Source organism: Vanellus vanellus (genome assembly GCF_965231255.1).
Source record: "Vanellus vanellus genome assembly, chromosome: 7".
Taxonomy (NCBI): Eukaryota; Metazoa; Chordata; class Aves; order Charadriiformes; family Charadriidae; genus Vanellus; species Vanellus vanellus.
This window is the reverse complement of record NC_138912.1, coordinates 26,974,424-26,999,828: the sequence shown is the minus strand read 5'-3', so window position 1 is coordinate 26,999,828 and position 25,405 is coordinate 26,974,424. Positions and strand designations below refer to the sequence as shown.

The following is a 25,405-nucleotide window of genomic DNA, read 5'->3' as shown; positions in this document are numbered from 1 at the left end:
AGGAAATTTAGTTTATTGATATGTTCTGATATATAGCTTTCTGTCTGTGTAGACAGGCTCATAGAAGCTCTGCATGTACATGTAAATTTACTGTAGCTCTGAGATTTTTACAATACACAAAAAAAAATTCTTCATAAGAACTTGAGAAGGAAAGAGGAGATGTAATTATCTAACCTTTTTGTTGCATTCAGCTTTACATTCTGGGCAGTTTTGTTTCCTTCTGTTCTTTGAAAGCTGTGAAGATCCTGGCGTACATATTTAGATTGAAAAAGTAACAAATATCTGGAACTTCTTATACTGTAGCAGTAGCTGTACTAAGAAGAGAGAAATGAGGATTTTTTTAAAAAAAACTAATAATACATTAATACAATGTACTGTAAGTTTGTTGTAAGAGGTTTATTGAGCTGCTTTGACAAGTAACTATGAAATATTCTTAGTTAACTGTTTAAAAAGGGAAAGCAACATGGTAAGAAATAAACACGCATGTATAAGGACAAAAAGAAAGGAAAGAATATAGCGAGTTAGTACCAAAAGCATTGGTTCAGAATAAAACATAGTTTTGTTTGCATTAATAGTTCTTATCTATTTGTCTTTTAAAAATACTTCATTTTTGAACAACCAGTAAATGAGGGAAGAGCGGAAGCATTGAAACCGTTACATGATGGCTTGTTCTCCCCTTTCTCCAATGGATTTTGTAGGAAAATTTAAATCCTTTAGTAGTATTGAACATCTTCAAAAGAATCCCAGCAGAAGACATCCCTCTGCTTCTAATGAACCCAGAAGCAGGTAAACCTTCAGATTTGATCCTCAGGCGACTCTTAGTGCCTCCACTGTGTATCAGACCCTCTGTGGTGAGTGACTTGAAGTCTGGCACCAACGAAGATGACTTAACAATGAAACTGACAGAGATAATTTTCCTCAACGATGTAATAAAAAAGGTGAGTTGTCCTTCAAGCACTTGGAGACTGTTGCGTTCAAAAAGATTTGATTAGAATTGAATATAGCCAGTGGCTTTATTTGTCTTACTGCTTACAATCTAGCAAGCGGTCTGTACTGTGCTGTTATGTTGTTGGGGATTTTATTGAAAGAAATAGAGAAAATTGCTTCAAATGGAGCTGGTTGACTCACTGCTTGCAGTATAGGGGCTGCTAAAGATCTGGTGGATCATGGGAAATGATTTTTCATTTGAGCTCTGGTCTGTAAACTCTTTTCTTCTCTCTGTTTTTTTTCTTCCCCCCCCCCCGTGACTATGACACTTTTTGAGGGGCCACTTACAATGAAAACATTATACCTACTGATTTGGTCTTTTTTTTCATGTAGACCTCCCTCTTTTTTTACTACGTCTTTGTCCTTTCTTTATTCTACTATATGTTCTTATGAAAAAAGCTTTCAGTTAGCGTGGTTATCAAATTGAGACAAGCAGCAAATTTGGCAATTTATCATTTGCTTAGAAGAACAGTTCTACCAGACTAATACTTTTCAGACTTTGCAAAACTGTTTTTTTGTCAGGAAAACAAAATCAAGTGAGAGCTTACTCTCCCGTGATTGAAAAGTTAATAACTGCCGATGACTTTCCTGGAAAAAAAAAGAATTTTGTGCTAGTCAAAAGAAATTTTTTTGCTGGGTTCTCCTGTGAATGGCCTTGTGCTGTAGCAATATGCATCCTTTTATAAAGTTATTTTATTTTCGAAAGAAGAGTTGTACTCATCAGAAAAATTCTTTGTTAGTTTAATATGTGGTGTTATATTTGTTTTCTGAACTGGATGACTATTTTGTTTAGCATAGGATATCAGGAGCCAAAACACAAATGATTATGGAAGACTGGGACTTCCTTCAGTTGCAGTGTGCCCTGTACATAAACAGTGAGCTCTCAGGAATTCCTCTCAACATGGCACCTAAAAAATGGACCAGAGGTTTTGTTCAGAGACTTAAGGGAAAGCAAGGTTTGTCTAGAAAGTGTTCTTTTGTTTTCTTTTGTTTTTTAATTAAGACACAAATATTTGCTATTCCAAAACCTCTCTCTGCTACTGTTGTGTTGGGCTTCAATGACGTACCTTGAAAGATTTTTCGAATGTGCTGTCTTAACAGATAACATTTTGAAAATAACTTTTATATAAAAGAGTTCTCACTTCCTTATTTTGTTAGGCCGATTTAGAGGCAATCTGTCTGGAAAGCGAGTGGATTTCTCTGGGAGAACAGTCATTTCACCTGATCCTAACTTAAGAATAGATGAAGTAGCAGTGCCTATTCATGTTGCTAAAATACTGACTTTTCCTGAAAAGGTACGTTGTGTAGAACCAAAACCTTTTCTATGCCTTTCTTTTTTTTACCAGACATCAGTGTTGTCCTTCACTATAAAAGAGAGTGAATGTATTGCTTTTATATTTGAAAAGTTATTCAGTGATGCTTTGCCAGTTCTGTTGCTGCTGGTAAATGAAAGTTGTACTATCAGTTATATGCAAGTACTGGGAAGGTATATGGTGTAAGGAGTGACATACCAAGAGAGAAGAGTTTTGCTTGATTATTTATTTTTTTTTAACTCATGCATAGCTTCCTATGTTTGTTGGCGTATCTGTCTACGGAGTGATTGGGTCTTTTTATTTCTGAATTGACTTCCCAGATTTTTAATTTAACTTCCCTCTGATGTTCTGCTCTAAGATTTGCTTACATTTTCCTTCTCTGCGCTCCTGCCTGTTCCCTTTAGCAGCTGGACGCTGTGAGGGGGATTTTCAGTTGAGCCTAAAACTTGAAAACAAAAGCCAACAGCAAAAACAAGAGGTCTTGAAACATGTTTCATTTATTTCTGATTGATGTCTTTATGCAACAGGTGAACAAAGCAAATATTGATTTTATGAGGAAACTTGTCCGTAATGGTCCTGATGTTCATCCTGGAGCCAACTTCATACAGCAAAGGCACACACAGATGAAAAGGTATCATGCTAATCATTCATTTTTTATCTCTCCCCATCAACTTGTTCTTACCTCTGTGTTAAAACACTTATGCCTAAAGAGATTAAAATTTGTTTTTAGAATCATTCGTAAAGGGCAGTAACAAAAGCAGTCATTAATGACTCAGGTTTAGCGTACAATTTCTTTTTAGATTATCTGTTGGATTTAAACTTAAGTGTACATACTAATGATAGTGAACTGCAATTAGATGTGAGCTTTTTTATGACTGAGTTTCTCTTATTTGGAACAGAGGATGTAGTACAGAAGAAATTAAAACAGGCAGTTTTGGGCATATTGTGCAGTCTGCTTTCATTGGAGAGCTAATCTGCTGTCAGTTTTTGGGTAGTAATAAGTGATGCCATATGACTGAAACTGCCTATGCTCCCTGATACAATTGAAGCAGATTCTTTGTTTTTCTAAATAGACCTATTTCTTACTTGTTTTACTAATAACTGTAGCTTTGTTAACTAATGTCACAAATACATTCATTATTTAAAATAGCAGCAAGGCTAATGTTTAATGATGCAATCCACACCAGTTTTGTCTTCTAGTTGTTGTAAAACAAATACTCCAATGTTTAATGGAAGAACTTGCATTATAAACACAGAATTTATTTTCAGTTGTCTTTACATCTTTCTGACTTTATTTCTTCTGATACCGCTGTTATGGGTTACTGTAAGGTTTTTGAAATATGGAAACCGAGAAAAGATGGCCCAGGAGCTGAAGTTTGGTGATATCGTGGAGCGACATCTTATAGATGGTGACATAGTGCTGTTCAATCGACAACCCTCTCTTCATAAGCTAAGCATCATGGCTCACATTGTAAGTGCACACGCAGCCTAACATACAGGTAGCGCATCCCTCAATACTAGGTGGTTTACCTTTTCTGGTGTTTATCTCTTGTGCACACAAAACCAAACAGCTTCTGAAACACGTTATGGGGTTGAGCTTGAATACAGTGGAGTTGTGCTTTTGCATGGGAATTGATGTGTAACAGGACAGTATGCTGTTTGGACAGTTCTGTTAATAGCTGTAATTGACCTCAGTATCTGTTCTTGCATAAGCACTGCATTTTTGTAGTGTTGATGTGATCTCTACAAAGCGTGCTGTTTCCTATGCTTTGTATATATTCTGAATAATGGTATTTACTAGCAACATTTGTATAATAGAACCTGAGTACAATTTCTGTCAGTTCCTGGTTGAGTTAAATCCTATAATCAGAAATTTTGACTCATGTCTTTATTAAAAAGAAAGGATAAAGCCTGCAAGGAAGCACTCGGGCATGACATTTCATGTTTTAACATGCTTGAGTGCATGTGCATATTATTATTTTTTTTTCAGGCTAGAGTAAAACCTCATAGGACATTCAGATTTAATGAATGTGTCTGTACACCGTACAATGCAGACTTTGATGGAGATGAGATGAACCTTCACCTTCCTCAGACAGAAGAAGCAAAAGCAGAAGCGCTTGTTTTAATGGGGGTATGTAGATAACGTAGGGTTTGGGATTTTGCTAGTGACAGATGGGCTGAGCCCCGTACTTCCTAACTTCCATGTGAAATCTGAAGTATTATCAAGATTGCTAGCTATGGATAATGTGCCACTGGGAAGCTGCCTGAAAACTCTGCAAAAGGGAATTTAGAATAAATTAGGATGGTTACACAATGGTAGTCTAATAGACTTATATTTTGCATCTGTGAAAAATTATGTAGTTTTAAGTAAGTAGGTGTAATTAGTATGTTTCTGACTGACTGTCCTTAGTAATTGCTACCAAAATAGGGTGGCTCTGTTATCAAACAGATACATGCTTTGCTTTCTGGTCTGACAGCCCAGCAACTGCAGGCGGTCATACCAACTGGAATGTGGCAGCAATAGTGTGCTTATACCTGGAGAAGGCAACCTAGCAGAGAAGGCAGGAGACAGTAGGCTCTTAGGGCAGAGGAAAAAAAAAGAGAGAAGGGAGAGCAGATAAAGAGAGATCTTACGGTTGCAGGCATCAATCTGTGGTGTGAAAGTAGAGTCAGTAGCAACAATCTGAGGATTTTCCAGTACATTGCTCCTTTAGGGTGACTGAATGCCACTGCTACTTCAGATGTACCAACACAACTATTGGCTGCAGCACATATTGGCTTGCTGAAATAATTTGGGAGCTTAAAAAGAAGACTCCTCCCCCCAAGTGTGTGGTCAGGTTTGTGTGGGCCTGTGAACAGTTCAGACAAAACTGTGTTGCATAGGTGGGGGTGATTTACTAGAGCAGTAGTCTGAGTAAGGCATAAGAAAATGGGGCTAGTGGAAGCGGCTAGCTTGATTATTACATATCAGTAGGGACCACTAGCTCCGTGTAGTGAGCATAACCTCTTGTGTCCCTTCTCAGATTCTCAAAGGTAGCTTGTCTTGCCTTCCCTGTCCTGTTTGAACAGTAACCTACCAAACACATCAGGTTGATTGCAACTTCTGCTTTGGAAACAGAATGTCTAATGTCCAGTAACTACTCTCAAATTATTCCTTAACTGTCAATAGATTTGCACAGACTGTGGTAAACTGAAACTTACAGTTTCTTTTTTTGATCTTTTTGAGGACAGCTGTACTTTGATTTAGAATAAGCTTTTACCATTTTTGTTGAAATAATAGTCTTAAATGGTAAGTTTCCTTCTGAATAACAAATGAAATATCATTGTCTTCAAACATGTAATTTTTTGTTTTGTGATTATACAGACTAAAGCAAACTTGGTAACACCAAGAAATGGAGAACCTCTCATCGCTGCTATTCAAGATTTCCTCACAGGTGTGTATACAGGCTTATTTTAGAGCTGTGTGATTTAACTGTTGTTCCTTCAGAATCACTTCCTTCTTTTTGAGACTTTTTCTATATTAATTAAAAAATTTCTCCTTTCACAAGTCAAAGCAACATTAGGAAAGTAACGCCATTGTTAGTCTGAAATATAACGATGTCCTTAGAATATCTTGTGATGGTGTCTACCTTTGTAGGTGCAATCATTATTACCTTTGTGTATGTTTTGCGGTGTTTCTCTGGCAGAGAAAATGAATGTTTAGTATCTTTGTATGCGTTAGGCACACAATGTAAACTGTTTATGATCATTGTAGAGGAGTTGAATTCATTAGTCAAAAATTAGTTTTAACCTACAGTAACTACCTTCAAGTTTCCTTAATTCTTTGGGAAATGTCCAATGGATATAAGGAAGAAAGCGTGCAAAAATTAATGCCAGGGCCTTACTTTTACCTGTGGAATAGAGTCTGAAAGGGAGAATAGATTATAGGAATGCACTGGTTTTAATTTTTAGAAATTTGAGTCTGGAACAATTAAAAATTCTGGAAAGGATTTACAACTGAAGCTGTCTAAACTATTGTCATTTTGCGTAATAAGTAGGTAACTAGTATTACAATGAAATAATTGATACTTAATACGCAATAGCTTTTAAAGTTAATCTCAGTCTGTCACATTAATAATTTTTTACACTCCAGGTGCCTATCTGCTTACATTAAAAGATACCTTTTTTGATCGAGCCAAAGCCTGCCAAATTATTGCTTCTATCCTGGTCGGCAAGGATGAAAAGATTAAAGTTCGTCTTCCACCTCCAGCAATTCTGAAGGTGTGTCAAAATTTTTTTTTTTTTAATGTTACTAAGAGTTCCTGTGTTGTGTGTTCTTGACCCACGCTGATGTTCTGCAGAGACAGCTCTTGGTTTCTTTGACGTTAGATTTGTATGAGATTTTGTATTTGTAAAGTGCAAGGATCAGATTTCAGGGTCAAAGCTATGCAGAAGTTGTTAGATTGTTCCTGATGCTGAACAGAGCCAACCTTGCATGGTGCAGTCCAGATGCAGCGTTCCTTCAGGGTTCAAACATAGATTTACTACTATCATGCTACTGTGAGACAGACCACTTGGCTATTGATGGTCAGTAGAACGTACATCATTCTTAGTAACCTCACTGTTACTGGCTGTGCAGACTAATATGGGGCTTAGTGTAGAAACTGTGTTATTCCTTGGGTGCCCTCAAGTAATGCCTTGAAATGCTCAGCAGCTCTAGGTTTTCGTATTCAAAATGTAGGAGATGTTAAACCTGGGAAATAGTATGCTTTAGTTGTTAACCTGGCAGTGTGTTAAGCATTAGAGAGGATGAATGCTATGTGATTTTTTTGTTTGTTTGTTTGGGTTTGTTTGTTGGGTTTTTTTTTTTTTTGTCGTTACATCATGTACGCAGAATATATTTTATGAAGAGCAGAGTATTTGTGTATTTGTCACAAACTTTGAAGAGAGCTATAGAGTCTATTAGATCAGCGTCTGTTAAGCCTTCATTTGCATACATTTAAGGGTGTCAGTATTTGATTAATTTTGTATTTGAGGCAAACAGTATTGTTTGAAGAGAGTTTGGTACATTTTCAAATTTGTTAAATACTAAGTATTAGTGTTTACTTTTTTTATATACCCTTTCTTTCATTTCAAAAGTGTAATAATTGAGAAATTCTGAAAGTGAAATTGAAATACCAATGAATAACACTAATTTAAAGCAAGGTCAGAGCATTTATGGGCAATATCTAATGTGAATTTACTTATAAATTGATATAAACTTTCCTAATAGCTAAGAGCAGTGATTCTTTGACTGCTTCTGTCACTCCGACTACTTTTAGTGCTGTGATAATTACTTACATTTAACTGCAGCTGAGGGGAGTACATAATTACATAAATCCTTACCCTCCTAAAAATTTAAACCAAAGGCACTATATAAAGAAGGAATTATAAATGTTGCAACCTCTTTGGGAAATGAAATGACATCTTTTTTTTTTTCCTTTTGTAATCGTAAAGGGAAACATGACAGCAAGAGGGAGCAAGAGAGCATGTTTCTCCAAATGCGTGCATGTACCCTTATGAAAAGGATAACCATTCAGCAGTCGGTGGTTTTATATCTATAAAAGTGCATAGTACTTCTGTATTCAAAGGAATGCTACTGTGCACTTCTACAAGTATACTTCAGTATAGAAAGGTTTTCTATAGAAAACAATTTTACGATTAAATTCTTGCTTGCTGTTTTACTGTACTTGTATCATAAACTCTGTAATCCTAATTCTTGTCTTTTTGTTTCTCTAAGCCTGTAACGCTATGGACTGGAAAACAGGTTTTCAGCCTGATTCTCAAGCCCAGTGATGATTGTCCTGTAAAAGCCAATCTACGAACCAAGGGCAAACAGTATTGTGGCAAAGGAGAAGACCTGTGTTACAATGATTCTTGTGAGTGACACTCTTAAAGCTCTGTTTTGGAAGCCTTCAAAGAAATCGTAGCTATTGTTATGTTGAGTTTGTTGCTGTTGAGCTCACAGCAGGAGTTAAAGCAGTACTTCTCATAAGTATTATTGAAATGAAAAATAAAATTACGCGTTTTTTCTCAAAAGCTGAAGTCATGCTGCAAATGAAAGAAAGGACTTGGGTGTTTTCTTGTAATAAAATTTCTTTTATATGTTGCTAGACTTGGCGTGTAGTATTTGAAGGTGAGAGAGAGAGAGAAAAGCAAAGCTTAGGAAGTGGTTGTGCAGAAGGCAAATGGAAAAATTTAGTGTCTTAAGTGGGGTTAGTGATAACAGGGATGAGAAGTCAAACAGTGAAAGGAGTTAGGATGTGTAGGGAAGATAGGAATCCCTAGGATATCAAACCACCTGTATCCTTCCAGTTAGGGAAGTTGGAGTGGCAGATAGAATACAAAGCATCAGGGTTGAAGAGGCTGTAGGAGATGAGCAAGGCTTTGCTTATTATTAATTTAACATTCATGTGGTAACAGCTGGAAAAGAACTTGAGCAGGCAGGATTAGCATGGCTTCTTGCTGCTTAGAAGTGTAAGTTAAGGAACCAAGGGAAGAACCACTGATTTACCGTAATTCTGTCATGTAATGTTGATGGAAGAAAGAATTTACCAGTTAGGACTCAAATCCACTCTACATCAGACTGTGAGTGATTTCTTGAGAAGATGGGACCACTCTGTTGATGTGGAGTTGATTATAAACATGGTGATGCAATTTTTTTCAGCCTCTTAAGGAATGTGGGGTGAACATTGCAACAAAGCAATCCTGTTCACACTTAGGTGAGCATAGGCCGTCGTCTTTGCTCCACAGTCTTTTCATTTCAGGAAGTATGGGAAGAATTTCCATTTTCTGAGTTCGATAGTAGCAGATGATGTGGAAAACATGAATTTCATTGGTGGCTCTGTTCAGTTCTCTGAAAAAACTTAATTTCTGAAGCAACACTAATTCTCTTCAGAAAGTTCTCTGCAAATTCTCCAAAATCTCAAGGAATCCTGGTATTGTATTTTGATTGTACGTAATAAGTGATAGAGCAATGACTTCTGGTTCAAGAAGGTGATTACCTAAATTCACATGGAGAATATTGAGCACAGAGTACAGTGTGCAAACACCTACAGCTTTCTGCATAAAATGATTTAAATTGGATCCATCTAATATGCCAGTTCTTCTTTGAAAGATGCATAATGAAGACAAGGATGAACATATATCGTACTGCTCTTGTGGAATATATGTCTGAAGTTAATGGACAGAAGATACTTTTTAATTGCTTAAAGTCTAAAGCTTATAAGGAAGATTCAGTGCCTGAAATGGAATGTTCCTAATGGAGCAAAAGGAAGTTGTCTAAAAGAGGAAGTGTGTACAGGCCTACAGGCAAGGCAGATGCCTTTATGATATGCTTGTAATTAAAGAGACATCTGAGTCCAGTGTGTCTTTTAAATTTAAGCTGTGCCTCCAGAGGTGATTGAGTTGACTGAGTATCAGAATATTTGAACAAGAGAACTGTAACTCCACTTCTGAAACTTTGTTGCTCTACTTTATAAATAAATAAATAACTTTAGTTTCTTATGCATGATTGAGGACTTTATTTCTGGCCAGATAAGATTGATTGAAGACTTTATTCTGATTAATGAAGTTTATTTTTAGTTTTTCAACAAAAATGGTTATTCATGTTTCTCACAAGCCTTTAATTGCATACAGTTGCCTTTCTAAGCAGGAAGGGAAATAAATTTTATTTTAAGTTTGTAAGGTCAGGTTGTAGGCTATTCCCCTTACGTACTTAGTCATGCACTTCTACAGATACATCAAATGTATGTCTTTGGGTTTTGTTCTTTTCATGAATAGAGCTTTTACTTTAAAACATGCTCCATAATTGACTACTAGAGTTTAGGTAATTTTTTAGAAAAACAATTAATACTTTTTGGTTTTTTATTTCTAGATGTCACAATTCAAAACAGTGAATTAATGAGTGGCAGTATGGACAAAGGAACCTTAGGTTCAGGATCCAAGAACAACATCTTCTACATCTTGCTGAGAGACTGGGGACAGGTAGAAGCTGCAGATGCGATGTCACGACTAGCCAGACTTGCTCCTGTCTATCTTTGTAAGTAGTGGGGGAAGTACGTTTACTTGTAAAATAATATCTTAAAACAGAAATACAGAGCAATCAAGAAAGATTTTTGCTTCAAATATGATGTACTGTGTTTAAAACAAAAAAAAAAAAAACAACCAACCAAATAAATAAAAAAAAGAAACCTCACAACTAGTTGTGAAGCTGACAGAAACACTGAAACAGCTGCTTGTGCTTTTGATGGTCACAGATGGGAGGAAAAAGTAAAGTTCCTGATGATAATATTTCCTGGTTTTAATTTGGTTTCTCTAGATGAGATTGAGCTATCAATATAATTCTTGTTCCCCCCCCCCCCTTTTTTTTTTTTTTTAATAATAGCTAATCGTGGCTTTTCAATTGGAATTGGTGATGTAACCCCTGGCCAGGGCCTGCTAAAAGCTAAGTATGAACTCCTGAATGCTGGCTATAAGAAGTGTGATGAGTATATTGAAGCTCTGAACACAGGCAAGCTACAGCAGCAGCCTGGTTGCAGTGCAGAAGAGACACTAGAGGTAAAATTTTTAGTTGAAATTACTATATATTTAGAGTAGAGATTTCATATATTCATGTAAATTTTGAAGTTCAAAGTTGTCTTCTGAAACCTAAAAGTACAAGCAAATAGGGTCCTCAGGTACATAACTTTAGCTGAGTCTGTCTAGGCTTAACATTTAGATGGTTCTGTGCATCTAAAAATGTTAGCTAAATATTAAACAACTGAGATCCTCCCTCCCTCCCTCCTGGCTGGATGTATTGGGGTGACAAACGAGAATAAAATTACATAGGTAATTGAAAATTGATAAATTGGATTTATCCATATTTGATAAGTTAATAAAGAACTGTAACAGTAAAAAGCCTAATCTGAGACGTAAAACATTCCTTTAGTTATAGATTTGTTTGTATACAGGTGTTTTCTTGCTCCTTGTTGGGGCAAAAGTTAAATGGACTTTATGGTTATGCTGGGTTTTTTTCTTTTTTTCTGTTGAAATTTTGATGTAGAGTAATGAATGTTCCCCAAAAGCTTATGGACAGGGACTTAATGAAGTCAGCTGAAGAAAACTTTTTTCATTGTCCTTAATGGTTTTATACATTTGTCTTCTTGGCTAGTCAATGTCTAGTTTTTACCTTTAAAAAAAAGTAGAAAGGAAAACAGAAACAAAAACCCCTACAATAACAACAAAAAAACAATCAGAAAACCCCACCCTATGATGAAGTACTGTCACAGTTGGCTGGTTTGAAGTGGCACTGGCCTAAAGAAGTGTCCTGCAGTCGTTTTGACTCTTCTTCTTTTCAGACATCTGTGTGTGTCCTAGAATGTGGTGGGTTTTTTGATGCAGTTGTTACGTTCTTAACAATTGGAGGTAGCAGCATTGTACTCCCTGAAATCAGTAAAGCAGTCCAAAAAAAAATTTTTTGGGGGGGTAACGTTTCATATAGCAAGCGAGATTTAGAACTTAGTTCAGTGCTCAGTTTAGCTTAAGTTGGTGCTGCTGACAAAAGAGGTTGTCTTGTCCCTTGCTACGTCTGTCTTATCCCAACAAAGACTTTTTGTGCAGCAAACAGGAAGGTTATGCAAGGTAAAAGTTAAACCTGTTTTAGTCAAAGCAAGGTCTACTTTTCTTTGTATTGTATTTTGAATTTCCTTCAACTGCTGAATGTATTGCTGGCAAGTGGTAGAGTACTGTTTGTGTATGGTATTTTTAACAAATGCTGCATCTTTGAAATCTTGGATTTCAGGCCTTAATCCTTAAAGAACTCTCTGTTATCAGAGATCACGCTGGCAGTGCCTGTCTCAGAGAACTGGACAAGAGCAATAGTCCCCTTATCATGGCTCTCTGTGGTTCTAAAGGTAGGGATATAGCTAAGCTTTGGAAGTAGATTATTTGCTCCATCACTGTTCTCAAAATTACTGGTTCTGTCTTTATAGCTTGTTTTAGACAGTCAGTTGTGCAAGTATTAAATTCATGTCACATAGATTTGAAGTGACTCGGTAAGTACAGGTTGGGTATAGTTAATTAAAAGCAAGCTTATGTGCTAGATTTTTAATTTTTAAATTTTCAGTACAAGTTGAAAAAACACCCTATTAGAACTTCAGATGTTCTTAACACTTCAATTAATTCATCAGCAAAAAGTTTTCAGTTGGATTTCTGACCTGAAGTATCTGTATCACGTACAAAAATCAACTGGAAACGATATATTAAGAATTGGAACTAATGTTTCAGACATCTTCGCTGCTTTATTTGTGAAGGACCACCTGTGTAGTAAATATTTGTTTTATACTCAAATTCTTATCTGAGCTTTCCTTTGTTTCCTGTAAGAATTTGAAGAAATCACTTAACTCTCTGCCTTTATTTATCTTTCTCTAATAAATTGTAGAAAGCCTTATGGTGAAGCTTCTAAAGAAATACTGAAATCTAAGAAGGAGGATATATTACGTGTATAATTTGGGGTGGTGGGAGGCATTGTTTGCAAACATGTTCAGGAAATACAACTTCTGAGTTAGTGACTTAATTCTCTGGAACTTAATTTGGTCAAGGAATCTTGGTAGACGCTGAACCCTTCATAAGAAATATTGTTAAAATGTTTATTGAAGAAATTGTGAAGCAAAATATGTAGGTTAGGATCATGGGTTGTATAAAACACGATCCATAATGTGGAACAGGATAATATAAGGACTGTAGTCAAATAGTGGTGGCATGAATGTCTGTGACCCAAAGAAAAGAATTTTAAATGGAGTTGTTAGTCCATGACATAGCTAACTTAGTTGTCAGTCCACATAAATGCTGAAATTTACAGGACAAGTTAACAGAAAAGCTTCTTTAACTATTGCAATTCTAAATGCATTTTTGATGAATTAGCAAGCTAAATAATAGATCTTCATAGAAGTGAAGACAGATCATCAGAGGAGCACTGATATTCCTCATTTATGAGTGAGATTATTATTTTTTTCTTTCTTTTCAGGCTCCTTTATTAATATATCCCAGATGATTGCTTGTGTAGGTCAGCAGGCTATCAGTGGGTCCCGAGTTCCTGACGGATTTGAGAACAGATCTTTGCCTCACTTTGAGAAGCATTCTAAGGTAATTCTGTATGATTACAATATACTGTAAAATAAAGTGAAACGAGTTGCCTTGAACCAGTTTAAGGACTCACGATAGGATGTGTTGTCATGACATGGTGAAGGAAAAAAATCACATATGGCAAAAGTAAAAAGTTTTGAATCTGATTTGGGAGTTAACAGGTGTATTGTGAATGGCCTAGTTAGCTTGAATTTTTACGGCTAAACCTTGCTTAGAGCTTTCTAATTTAGTAAAATTAAAGTAAGTCTGATGATACAGTTTTGGTTCTCTTCAGAGTCCTAAAAATAATGTGTTAAAGTTTCTCTTGCATTCCGTTTCGCTGCACTAAGACTTTTCAGGACAACTGCTGGGTGTGTGTTGGTACCTTTAGACAGGTGAAACATACCAGATAAATCATTCTGGAGTCTGTTTTTATTTTTCTTTCTCCACTACGATAGATAGATATCATGTGCTACTCTTTGCATTCCTTGTTTGAGTTGTGTTCTACATGGAGCAATAAGGAGTCTCATGCACTTGTTAATACAAGTCAGTGAGATTCATTTTTTTTAAACTGCTATCTGAAATGTAATGATCAGTAGAGAAGGTTCTAGGTACCAGCTATCAATCTTATTAGTGTGTTGGATAACTCAAGTGTCAGATGGTAGCCATGACACTTGCATTTATCACTAAATGTCCAAATTTCAGCTTCTGAGTTCTGTAACATAAAATAGTTTCTTTCCTAAATAGATTAAAGAAGAAAAAATGCTTTATGGATTAGATGAGTGGGAAAAAGTTGAATGTTAACTATAGCTTTTTTACTGATTTAGAAAGTACTACCTGTTAAATAACAGCAAAAAGCGATCTTCTAAGATGAAGCTCTCTGTAGCCGATACACTGTTCTGTGTGATCATGGCAATTTGATATTATTTGACTGGAAGGGATGCCTGCATAAAGGTCATTGGCAAGAACTCCTTTCAGAGGTTAGAGCAGACCATTGGAAAGAATTAGTTATGTACATAGCTCCAGTTATATTTTCTCTGGGTTCCTTAGACTTCAGCATGGCGAACACCTTTGCTATACTATTGCAAAGTGAACATTCTTATTTTCCTTTCAATTTTTGCAACAAGGGAGGCTGAAGTGTTAGAAGTTGGTGTAGTGTTTGCAAGGAATGGCTAGAAGCATAACAAGGCTTGTAGGAAGTAGTCTTTTGGATTAATTTGGGAGAACTGGGCAAGGGTTTTGAAGCCTTTATTCAGATCTGAAATACAAACTTTGAATTTCAAAGCTAAATGCAGTGGAGATGATTGCTCTGTGTTTGTGTATGTATTGGTTAACTGTCTAAAAGACTTTAGATGACATATAATGTGTTTTTCTGTAACGTGCATACAGAACGTACATGTGCATTTTAAGCTTTTTTTTCCCCACTCTTTTCTGTAGCTCCCAGCTGCAAAAGGCTTTGTTGCTAATAGCTTCTATTCTGGGTTGACTCCCACTGAATTTTTTTTTCATACCATGGCTGGTCGAGAGGGTCTGGTTGACACAGCTGTCAAGACAGCCGAAACTGGATATATGCAGGTAACTGTCAGTGAAGTGGGGACTTTATCAGCCTTGCAAAAGGTGGATGTTTCTTATGTGCATGTTAAGGTGAGGGGTGGGGGAGAAGTGTGTGTGTTGTGTGTGTGTTTGTTTTCATTGTAACAGAGTAATTTATACTGTGAAATACATGACTCCGCTCCAGTAGACATGGGGTTTATAAACCAGACCTCAGGCAATGGTACGGTAACGTGTTTGTATTAAGCTGTTTCCTCTTGAATATGGGTGATAAAAGCCCTTGTTCTGTGGAATTATTTAGGACTACTTTCTCTGTAGTGTATGTTCCGAAAACCCATCTGAATGATGGAAACTTTGTCCGTACTTTATGACATAGATTTGAGTTGTGAGTGCTTTTTCAGATACGGTATTTCAACAATGAGAAACAGAAAACACGAATCCTTGGTTTGGGTTATTAAAAAAAAAAAAGATTTTTCTGGATGACAGAAATATGGCTAAAGCTCCCTTTCAGTATCTGTCCTCTTTAGGTAACAAGCCCCTCGGCCATATAAACTTGCACTTCAGGTTCTGTAAGGTGTTAGTGTCTTTGGCTTTATCTCCTGTGAAAACACATGTTCCTCCAACAAAGCTTCTTGCTATTATGAGCAGTCTTAAGACTTCAGTGAAAATATTTAAGTAGTATTTTTAACTATATATACAGGCAGTAGAGAAGATCATTGGGGACTGGGGACACGTTCAGAGATATGCAAGTAACCCTACAAAGAGTGAAATAAATTTCTGTTGGAATGGGTGACTAATTAGACCATTTGTCTCCCAAACTCACAGAATCATGTTTGTGTGCATGTTAGTATATACAAATATATGTCAATAAAGTAAGCAACCTGCAAAATATTTTTCTTTATCAACTTTCAGTCTACATGAATAAATTGTAGCACTTGGACTTGGAATTTAAAAAAAAATAAAATCTTAACGTTCATTTCATCTTACCATTTACCTCCTCATTGAAAAAAAATTACCAATTTATATTCTTTAGTGAGCTGATTTACTTTCATAGAACATCATCTTCCAAATAAAAATGTTTGTAACCACTAGTGCTTCATACCATGCCTTTTTTATTTAGGGAGGCAGAGGAAGGAAGATGTCAGTAAGGGGATTTCCCAATAATACAATGTATCAATGTAAGAAGTAGCTAACCCTGGTGGAAAAATAGCACCTCCTGGCTTTGATGGATGAGCTCTTTGGTTTTTGTCAGTGAAAGTAATCGTTGACTGGTTTTGCTTCCATACGTGAAAAGTGTTATTATCCTTCCTTGAGAAATAAACGTGATTGGAAGAATATGAATATTCTGTCAAAAAAAAAAAAACAAACCACAAACAAAAAAAAAACCCAACCAAACCCAAACAAATCCACAACAAATTCCTTAGACTATAATAGATTCTTGCAGCTTAGCGTTAAGTTTCCTATATGATGCAATTTCTAAATGCGGAGAATTGTGTTGTTGCTTTAAATTTTATTGTTGTTGCCTTTCATGTTCTAGAGAATGTATAGTAAAGCCCTAGGGATAATGTATGACTTAAAATAGGTTTTCATGCCTGCTAATCACGCTGTCAGATTTATTTTCTGAGACCAATTTCTATACTTCTTGTAATTCAAATCAATAGCTATTTTTAAAAAGATCCCATTTACTTTCCTTGCACTTTTTTCTTTTTTTGTCCCCTTCAGAGGCGGCTGGTAAAATCACTTGAAGATCTTTGCTCGCAGTATGATTTGACAGTCAGAAGTTCTACTGGTGATATTATACAGTTTATTTATGGAGGAGATGGCTTGGATCCTGCGGCCATGGAAGGGAAGGATGAACCACTGGAATTCAAGCGAGTTCTAGACAATATCAGAGTAAGGAGTACTGAAATCTTTGTTGGAAGTGTGAAAAGACTATTAAGCCTGTAGGAGGAAATAATAAAATCTGGGGAGAATTGTTTCAGTTGAAGAATTTATTTTTGAATTACCTTTTTGAGTGGTCCTGATCAGTCTTTCAGCATGTGTATGCTAAGAGTTACAGATATTTTTTTACATTAGAACAGAGCAACTAGGACCAAACTGTGTATAAGATGTGAAAAATGTAATTTTCTTCTGTGCTTAGACGTAGTTCTAGGGCCTAATACCCAGCTCACTAGATAAATTACTACTGGCTTAGTTGGGTACTGGATTGAACTTATTACACAAAGTAATTCTTTAATAAATTAAGACACGCATGTTCGTTGTGTTGAACTGCTGCTTAGGTCAGAGACCTGATGTCTTGTTGAATAGCTCTGGACATACTGTGATGTTTGAAGAATGGTATGGTTAGGTTTTGGTTTTGTAGTTGGTTTGTTTGTTGGTTCTTGCCCCCCCACCCCAGAGATAAAAAGCGTTTGCTGAAATGACTGTTCAGATGTCTGTAATGCGAGTGTAACAAATTGACAAAATTAGAAATATGTGTGTGTATACCTTCAGATTAACATAAGTAAATAGAAGCGTATGTGGACCTTCTTTTCACAATAGTCTGGTATTATGTAGTAAAAAAAACAACCCAAAACCTAAATAATGTTGTTACTCAATTGTATGTATCTATATTCTGTGTCTTTACAGTGGAGTTTTTGTGCATATGTTTCATGTGAAGAAGTGATTTTTTTTTTTTTTTCTTCTTAAGGCCGTATATCCATGCCGAAGCGAACCAGCCCTTAGTAAAAATGAACTGGTGTTAACATCTGAGTCCATCATGAAGAAGAATGAATTTCTTTGCTGCAGAGACAGTTTTCTGCAGGTAATTATCTCACTTTCTTATCACACTTTAATTAACTTTTCCTTATAAATCAAGGAAATTAAATAAATGCTCTGATGCTCTGTAGGAGCAATGGCTGAATTTTATGCATTAGTAGCAGGAGTAGTAGTTCGTTCAGTAATATCTTTCTGTACATGTAGGGGACAGGGAGGTAGGACTAGCAAGTTTAATTCTTATTGTGGTAGTCGTTCATGTTCACCACAGGAACTTTAGAAAAGAGAGAAATATCTAGTGATTTTCAAGTAGAAGATGCCACTGATCTGAGATATCTAGCTGAAATTTCTTTCTATAGGAAGATGGTATAGTAGTTATGTGCTTCCCCTGGGATGTCATAAATTAAATAATACTTACTGACTCTATGTAAGAAACCACTAGGACTGAGTGTCATACTCCATTACGCATAAGTTTTGATGTTATCAACTTTCTGAATAACTGGTTTTACTCATTTATTTGTTTTCCTGTGATAGAAACATCAACTATACACTTACATGAATATTTACCTTGCTTTCCTATGATACTAACCCAGCAAAAAACTACTGCCGTATGAAGTGCTTTGCTGGACAGGGCTTATCTTCTGGGGAGTGCTTACATGTCTTTTAAGGATGAGTGAATGTTCACATGACTGCTTGCACTTTCAATGGTAGAAGTCAATTTGTTTGAAAGAGCATTAAGCAATTTTAATAGTTATAAGAGCAGCCATACTTAAGACTACTTTGGGCAGCAGTGATAGAAACTGTAGAATTAAGCTGCCTGTGGACACATAAAGCTGTTAGCTTGATGAACCTTCTGATTAAGGCAGTGATGAGAACAACATGAATTTAATGACCTGCTTTTGCAGGATTTCGTTTTAATAGATCAGAGTACTTCAGACCAGAAGGTGGCAAAACTAGTAAGCAGTTGTTTATAGACCTGGTTTGCAACTCCATTGCTAGAGCAGAGTTGAAAAAATAATTATATCCATACTTGAAATATGCTGCAAATCTTAACTGCATCTCTGAAGGAAAAAAATATGCAATATACTAATATCAAAGTTGGGAGATGAAGCTGTTCTTTGAGGTGTATCTCTCTTTAATCATATCAGGAAAATCTAAATAATTGCTATTAATTTCAGAAGCACAGATATGGCTACATCACCTTAATGGTAATTAGTTTAACTTAAGAATTTTAAGTTTTAGATATTGTTACATTTTCTTCTTTCCTTTTCTTTTTTTTTTTCTGTTCATCCTTGAAGACATTAACTGAGACAGGTTATGAAAAGTATAATGAGGTAATTGTAGCATGTGTGTGCACTGTGTGAACATTAATGTTAGTGCTTTTTAGCTAAAGGTGTGTGTATAGTGCTAAAGTAACTGATTAGCATATATACATTACTGCTTGTTAAATTATAATGTAGATGTTTGTCACAATAATTTGCTCAATTCCTTTTTAATGGTGAAAATCATGACACATGATTTAATACCCAGGGTTAAATTTGAGGATTTGAGGAAGCTTTGTTTTAGTTACATGCCTTTCCTTTCTAAAGCTCGTTGTTTCAACCTTTAGAGATATTAGCATAGTTTTTCTGAGGTTTTTCCATCCCTTCCTTCGCTTTTCCCTTCCAGAACAGAGACATTTCTTATCACTGTTATTTTACCAGGAGATTCCTGTAATGGGCTTATCCGCTCTTGTCCATACTGTTTGTATGTCTAAATAGCCTTTTCCAAACAGACTAGCATTCATTCTACCCACACTGGGCCCTCACTAGAGGGAATTCAACTGATGGAAAAGCAGATTGTTGGCTGGCACAGTTTCAGTTGTGTTAACATTTTTAACGTATTTGAGTATATTAAGATATGGGTGAAGGGAAAGTTTAGTTTTCTTCTTATTGAAATTGATAAAATCTTTAGAAACCCTCACAATTAAAAAAAAAAAATCACTCACTTTTCTGTGGCTTTTTGGAGATGGCAGAATATGAGTACTGGGGAGTGTGGTGCAAACATGGAAAAGGCTCAGCACACAGCCGGTCGGTGCTGGCATATGTAGAGCTAACCTAATGGGTCTGCCCGGACGTGAATGGAATATTACTGAACAATGCAGAATTGTCTGTACTGCTGTGTTTCAGTGGGCTTCTTAACTGTGAGGATACTTATGCTAGCAGTGCGTTACGTATTTAAATTATCCGTTCTAGGTTAAGTGAGAAACATGACGCAAACACCTGGGTGAGTAGGCTTTCGATCCTGGACTGCTAGTTTGACTAAACATCAGCTCTATAGGAGCTGACAAGGCCCACATTGAGCCAGAGCTTACTGATATAGTTTGGTGCCTTTTTGTTAAACAAGTCCAGGCTTAAAAGACTTAACAGGTTTAGACTATGTGAAAGAACCAGTGGTTCTTGAGCTCCCTCTGGAAGTTACATAGCTGTGCTCATAGAGGACAGTGTTGCACTGAAGATAACTCCATAGAGACAGACGGGGTTAGCAAAGAGCAGTCTGCATTTTATTTCTATTTGTAGCATAAATTAATCCATAGTTTGGATAAACTGCCAACAGATAATTGAAACTTGAGAGGAATAGGTAATTCCCTTTTTTAGTTCTTGTGCTTGAATAAAACTTCTGACAAAGAAAAATAAATCTCTTCAGAGATTTATTTTTTTCTCACCTTTCGTTTTTTGGCTCTAGTGCATGGAAATAATGTATCATTTGAGTACCTTGCTTTTACAATTCAGAATGATACATAACGATTTAGTATGTTGGAGCTTGTTTTGTTTTGGTTTTGTTGGGTTTTGTTTGTTTGTTTTGGGGTGGGGTTGTTTGTTTTTTTGTTTTTTTCTTTTTTTAAGTATTTTGGTACTCAGGGACTATCAAAGAGGAAAAGTTGTCAATAAATAGTTTGCCATCATGCTATTTGCAGTCCTATGCTGTTTTGGTCTTAGGTCTGCCCTATTGTGGATTTTCTCCACATGACCACATGACTAAATCTTCAGCCAGTATGCCAGCTTCTTTTCCGGAGTTGTTGGTGGTGGTGTGGTTGTTATTACTGTCCCTGGGTTTCATGTGAGTAGGTGAAAATTTAAAAGAATTTAGTCTTCAGTGTTCTGGAGGGAGAAGTTAGTATTACACCTTCTGCCTTCTTCCCCTTCCACTGCTCCCTTCCTGCCACTCCACAAAAGAAGCATCTTTCAAGATAGAATTATTTTTAAAGTCTCTCCTTAATGTTTTCTTTTTCTCTAGATCAAATGTTCTGGGTCGTCATCTGCAAGTCCTGCAATATTCCTGTTTTTCTATGCGCTCATAGTAAAAAGATTAATTTTTCTAATACCACATTATTACTAAACACTTATTTTAGGAAATAAAATATAATTTTTATGCAAAGATTTCAGCATCAAAAACCTTTAAAATGGCAAAATATTTTATTCGTGAATTAATATGACTTACTGCAGGGCAAAAGGGGCAGAAATGTGTGAACGTGTCCTGTTGTCATCCAAGTGAGGAAAGAACTTGAAGCATCCATTCTAGCAGCCCACTTCTGTTGTCAGTTCTTTCATTTGAACTTTGTTCTAGTATTCACAGAAAATAAAGTGCTGTCTGAAAATACCTTGAATACCAGCAAAAACGATGTTATTTTGAGAATTTGAGGATTTTGTTAGGATGTAATAGAAGTGTTTTGATAATGGTTTATGAATTCAGTTCTAAAAAAAAAAAAAAATAAAAAGGCAGTCACTCATATATTTACTCAATTTTGTAAGTAATTTCCAGTGCCCAGCTGGTGCAGTGTTTGGAAGGAATCTGGTACTGATAGAAGAAGAGGTGATGTAATATAATAGTCATCCTGGTTGTCAGGCACGGCTAACAGGGAGGAAAGGGTTTAAAAGAACTCTAAAAATCAAACTATTTGCTCCTCCACTGAGGCTTTCTTAAATCATTGTTGAAGTAGATGGGAAGGATTTCCTCTTGCTTTTTGTTTATATTTTGGTTTTGATAGCTCTGTGTTATGGTAATGACTTGCATTGAGTCCACTTTTATGGAAGAGTTTAATTGTGGACCTCTTATTTCATGACTTATAGTGCACATATCTATATCCAAGGCATAATGCCTGAATATTGTTTCATAGAAAAGTTGGATGTTTTTCTAACGTTGTTTCAATTTATATTCCAGTAAAGACTGCTGGAACTACTTCTGGGTAAACCTGCTAAGAGACCGAAAGGCTTAGCTACTACTACATGTTAAATGAAGTTATCTGCAAGGCCTCTCTACAGCGTAGAGAAGTTATTTGAACTATGTTAGGTAGAGACGGATGTGTATGTATCGATTTTGAGGGTTTTTCCCCCCAGATAAAGTACACCTTGAATCTCTGAGATCTATGCAGCATGTGTCCTTTGTATACTTCCTCTGTTGACACAGTCTTTCCACGTTGACTTATTTTGAATAATGAGAAATGAGTGAAAATATGTTTGTGTCAGCATACACAGAAAATAAGAACTTTGAGATTATTATTATTATTATTATTATTATTATTATTATTTATTTTGATGGTAGAAACAGTTCCAGTAAGTGATGGGTAGGAAGGAAGGGTCAACCAAGGTTAAATCTCTTAAATTTTTAGTGTGTGCTCAGGAAGGATGCTTTTATTCAGCGTGGACCTTATTCCTCATGTACTGCTACTAGTTTGTGGTTACAGAAAAGTGAATCTGGTTTGCCAAATTCTAGTGTACATGTGTGTCTAAGTTTTGATGTTCCTCTCTTCATATTTTGCATTGTTAATTTATTATTGTAAACATTCCATTTGGAGATCTAAGCAAATAACTTATTGCTGAAGACTTCAATATGAGACACCATCTCTTTGCTCACTGTTGTTTTAATGTAATTTCAGGAAATTAAAAAATTCATCAAAGGTGTTTCTGAGAAGATAAAAAAAACTCGGGACAAGTATGGCATTAATGACAATGGCACAACAGAGGTAAATAGTTTCAACTGGGCAATTATGCAATTATTTTAAATCTTCATAAGCTATTGCTTTTCCAACTGCTCTATTCTCTTTTCAGCCACGAGTTTTATATCAGTTGGATAGGATTACTCCAACACAACTAGAGAAGTTTCTAGAAACTTGTAGGGACAAATACATGAGGTAAGTGTTTAGCCTGGTACTTTCTCTCAATTTATCACCGCCCAGCCCCCAATTCAGTATTTATTGCTTTGTTTGCAATCTAGGAGTGTATTTTGCTATTTTTACTGTATGAATGTTGGTTCTGTTGTGAATGCAATACAAATACAGAATAAGAAATAGTTGGCCCCAATGGCATAAACATTGCAAGACAAAGATAGAATGCCAAAAAAGAAAGCATTGCCACCTACAGGTGGGCTTGTTAAAGCAGACATGTTCCCTTCCTTCCCCTCTTGCAGGAGATTGTTCTAAACCTCCAAAGAGTCCATGCAAAATAATGTCTGAATAGATCAGTTACAAATCCATGTGAATCTTGGTGGTTGTTCTTGATCTACAGTCTGTGAAGAGTTATGTCACACTTTGTGCGATCATGTCTTGAGTATTGTTGACCTTTTAATCTCTCTCCTATTAGTTAATTAAAAAAAAAAAAAACAACAACCTTCTCATATATCTACCAGAATAGTTTCTGTCTTAACTTGCTTAGAGCTCAAAAAGGCATAAAATCCTGTCTTCTATATTTTTTATGAGAGAATTTCTTTATCAGGGCACAGATGGAGCCTGGTTCTGCAGTAGGAGCTCTTTGTGCACAGAGCATTGGTGAGCCTGGCACACAGATGACTCTGAAGACTTTCCATTTTGCTGGCGTTGCTTCAATGAACATTACTTTGGGTGTACCAAGGATCAAAGAAATCATTAATGCTTCAAAGGCTATTAGGTACTAACGTTGTTTTGGTTTGGTTTTTCCCCTTGCGTAAGTAAAATCTGATGGATAAATTTGCAATGTGTGATAGCATTTCCCTGTTTCCAGTAATATACTAGACAGCATTGAATCTATGGAATGCCCAAACAAGAAAAATGTAATGTCTTTCCAACTAAGTGATACTTAGGACCAGAGAAGAGACAAGTTTTATTGTTCTGAAAATCAAATGAGGTAAAGTGGTTACATATTAAGTTTAATATTCCATTAGGTGTCTCTCCTATGTTGTGAAACTTTCTGGTGCTTAGCAGTAGTTGAAGCGTAGCTATACCTAGGTATCCATGAAGCTATACTTAAATAATACTAGAATACTGTATGCCATGAAAATAGTCACTAGTTGTTATGTTATAACCTCTGGTGTGTGGGCTTGCTTTTACCAGCCTGAAGTACGCGAACAATAAGTTTCTTAAATGTCCCTGAGGAAGCTGAAGGCCTCTTTATGTTATTAAATGCTTCTCTAGATGATAAGATAGGTTCCGTAAGGCAAGCTGTAGTTTTGCCGTCTGTAATCTAGCTGAGCAGTTTCCTAGCTGTTTTTTCTTGTGTGTTTATTCTTTGTAGCACCCCTATTATAACAGCACAGTTGGACAAAGATGATGATCCTGATTTTGCCCGTCTGGTTAAAGGAAGAATTGAGAAAACTTTATTAGGAGAGGTAGGAAAAATTGTATTATTGCTCATGCTTTAAATGTAAACTCTAGCCAATTGCTATAGGGCATTTTAACCATTTTCACATGCTAATTGTTTCATCCTTATGTCTTAAAGATTTCAGAATATATTGAGGAAGTGTTTCTTCCAGATGATTGTTTCATCCTAGTGAAGCTGTCTTTAGAGCGCATTAGACTACTAAGATTAGAGGTGAGTTGTTCAGCTCTTATGCAGAGTATGCCTTCGGTAAGTTCCAAAGGGTCTCTTAACCCTGTCTCAGAAACAAATCAGACTGGCGGAAGTTAAAAAAAGAAAGTGAACAAAGGTGGCTACATTACATCTGGATTTTGTTTTTCCCTTTTTCTTCCCTTACAAAGTAGATAATTTTTCCTTTTCCTGGAAATGAGAGAACATACGTTCATTTCTTGGTGTCTTGCTTAATACAGAGATGCCATTTCTGTCCGTTAGTTAACATATTGGCCAGTACCCTCAGCACAGAGTAGTATTTCGTGCAATTTATGAGAGTAACAATTTTTGTTTATTTTTCTACTTTCTGCTTTTTTATATTCTGTTGAAAGACTGCTGCATGTATTTGAGCACATTTATATATGTTAAGAGAGATACCCTGATGTTTGCTGGCTGACTTTTGCCACAGGTGAATGCAGAGACTGTGCGCTACTCTATTTGCATATCTAAACTCAGAGTAAAGCCTGGGGATGTTGCTGTCCATGGAGAAGCAGTTGTATGTGTGACCCCTCGTGAGAATAGCAAGAGTTCAATGTATTATGTATTGCAGTCCCTGAAGGAAGAACTACCAAAGGTAAAAACAAAGGCTGTCCCTCTTTTGTGGGAGGTAATCAGTAATAATAATTTGAGGTCCTATGGTGGGAAGACAAAATAATTCTATTCATTATTGACAACGAAGGCAGTCTGAGTACACAGCTCTTAGATTGCGATGCTACTGCTTTACAGGTGAAATTAAACCTATGTAACTAACCCTTATAAATACAATTGAAGCCTCCATACTTTCCTTAGAATATTTACTGAAGCATTCCAAGTGCAGCATTT

General features: G+C 36.1%; 1 protein-coding gene across 1 annotated transcript in view; it reads left to right on the top strand.

The window, feature by feature from the left end:
* The window catches only part of POLR3A (RNA polymerase III subunit A), a gene marked incomplete at its 5' end in the record, with an annotated part of 36,415 nt that overhangs the window by 3,357 nt on the left and 7,653 nt on the right, over positions 1–25,405 (top strand). The window contains 23 exons of the mRNA XM_082486317.1: positions 699–938; positions 1,781–1,943; positions 2,146–2,282; positions 2,828–2,931; positions 3,630–3,771; positions 4,291–4,431; positions 5,665–5,734; positions 6,433–6,560; positions 8,059–8,197; positions 10,195–10,359; positions 10,705–10,877; positions 12,100–12,211; positions 13,324–13,442; positions 14,859–14,996; positions 16,695–16,865; positions 17,662–17,775; positions 19,025–19,060; positions 22,642–22,728; positions 22,814–22,896; positions 23,477–23,647; positions 24,251–24,344; positions 24,455–24,547; positions 24,993–25,157. Of these exons, the coding sequence (XP_082342443.1) occupies positions 699–938; positions 1,781–1,943; positions 2,146–2,282; positions 2,828–2,931; positions 3,630–3,771; positions 4,291–4,431; positions 5,665–5,734; positions 6,433–6,560; positions 8,059–8,197; positions 10,195–10,359; positions 10,705–10,877; positions 12,100–12,211; positions 13,324–13,442; positions 14,859–14,996; positions 16,695–16,865; positions 17,662–17,775; positions 19,025–19,060; positions 22,642–22,728; positions 22,814–22,896; positions 23,477–23,647; positions 24,251–24,344; positions 24,455–24,547; positions 24,993–25,157 (2,985 nt within the window). The remainder of the gene's footprint in view (positions 1–698; positions 939–1,780; positions 1,944–2,145; positions 2,283–2,827; positions 2,932–3,629; positions 3,772–4,290; positions 4,432–5,664; positions 5,735–6,432; positions 6,561–8,058; positions 8,198–10,194; positions 10,360–10,704; positions 10,878–12,099; positions 12,212–13,323; positions 13,443–14,858; positions 14,997–16,694; positions 16,866–17,661; positions 17,776–19,024; positions 19,061–22,641; positions 22,729–22,813; positions 22,897–23,476; positions 23,648–24,250; positions 24,345–24,454; positions 24,548–24,992; positions 25,158–25,405) is intronic.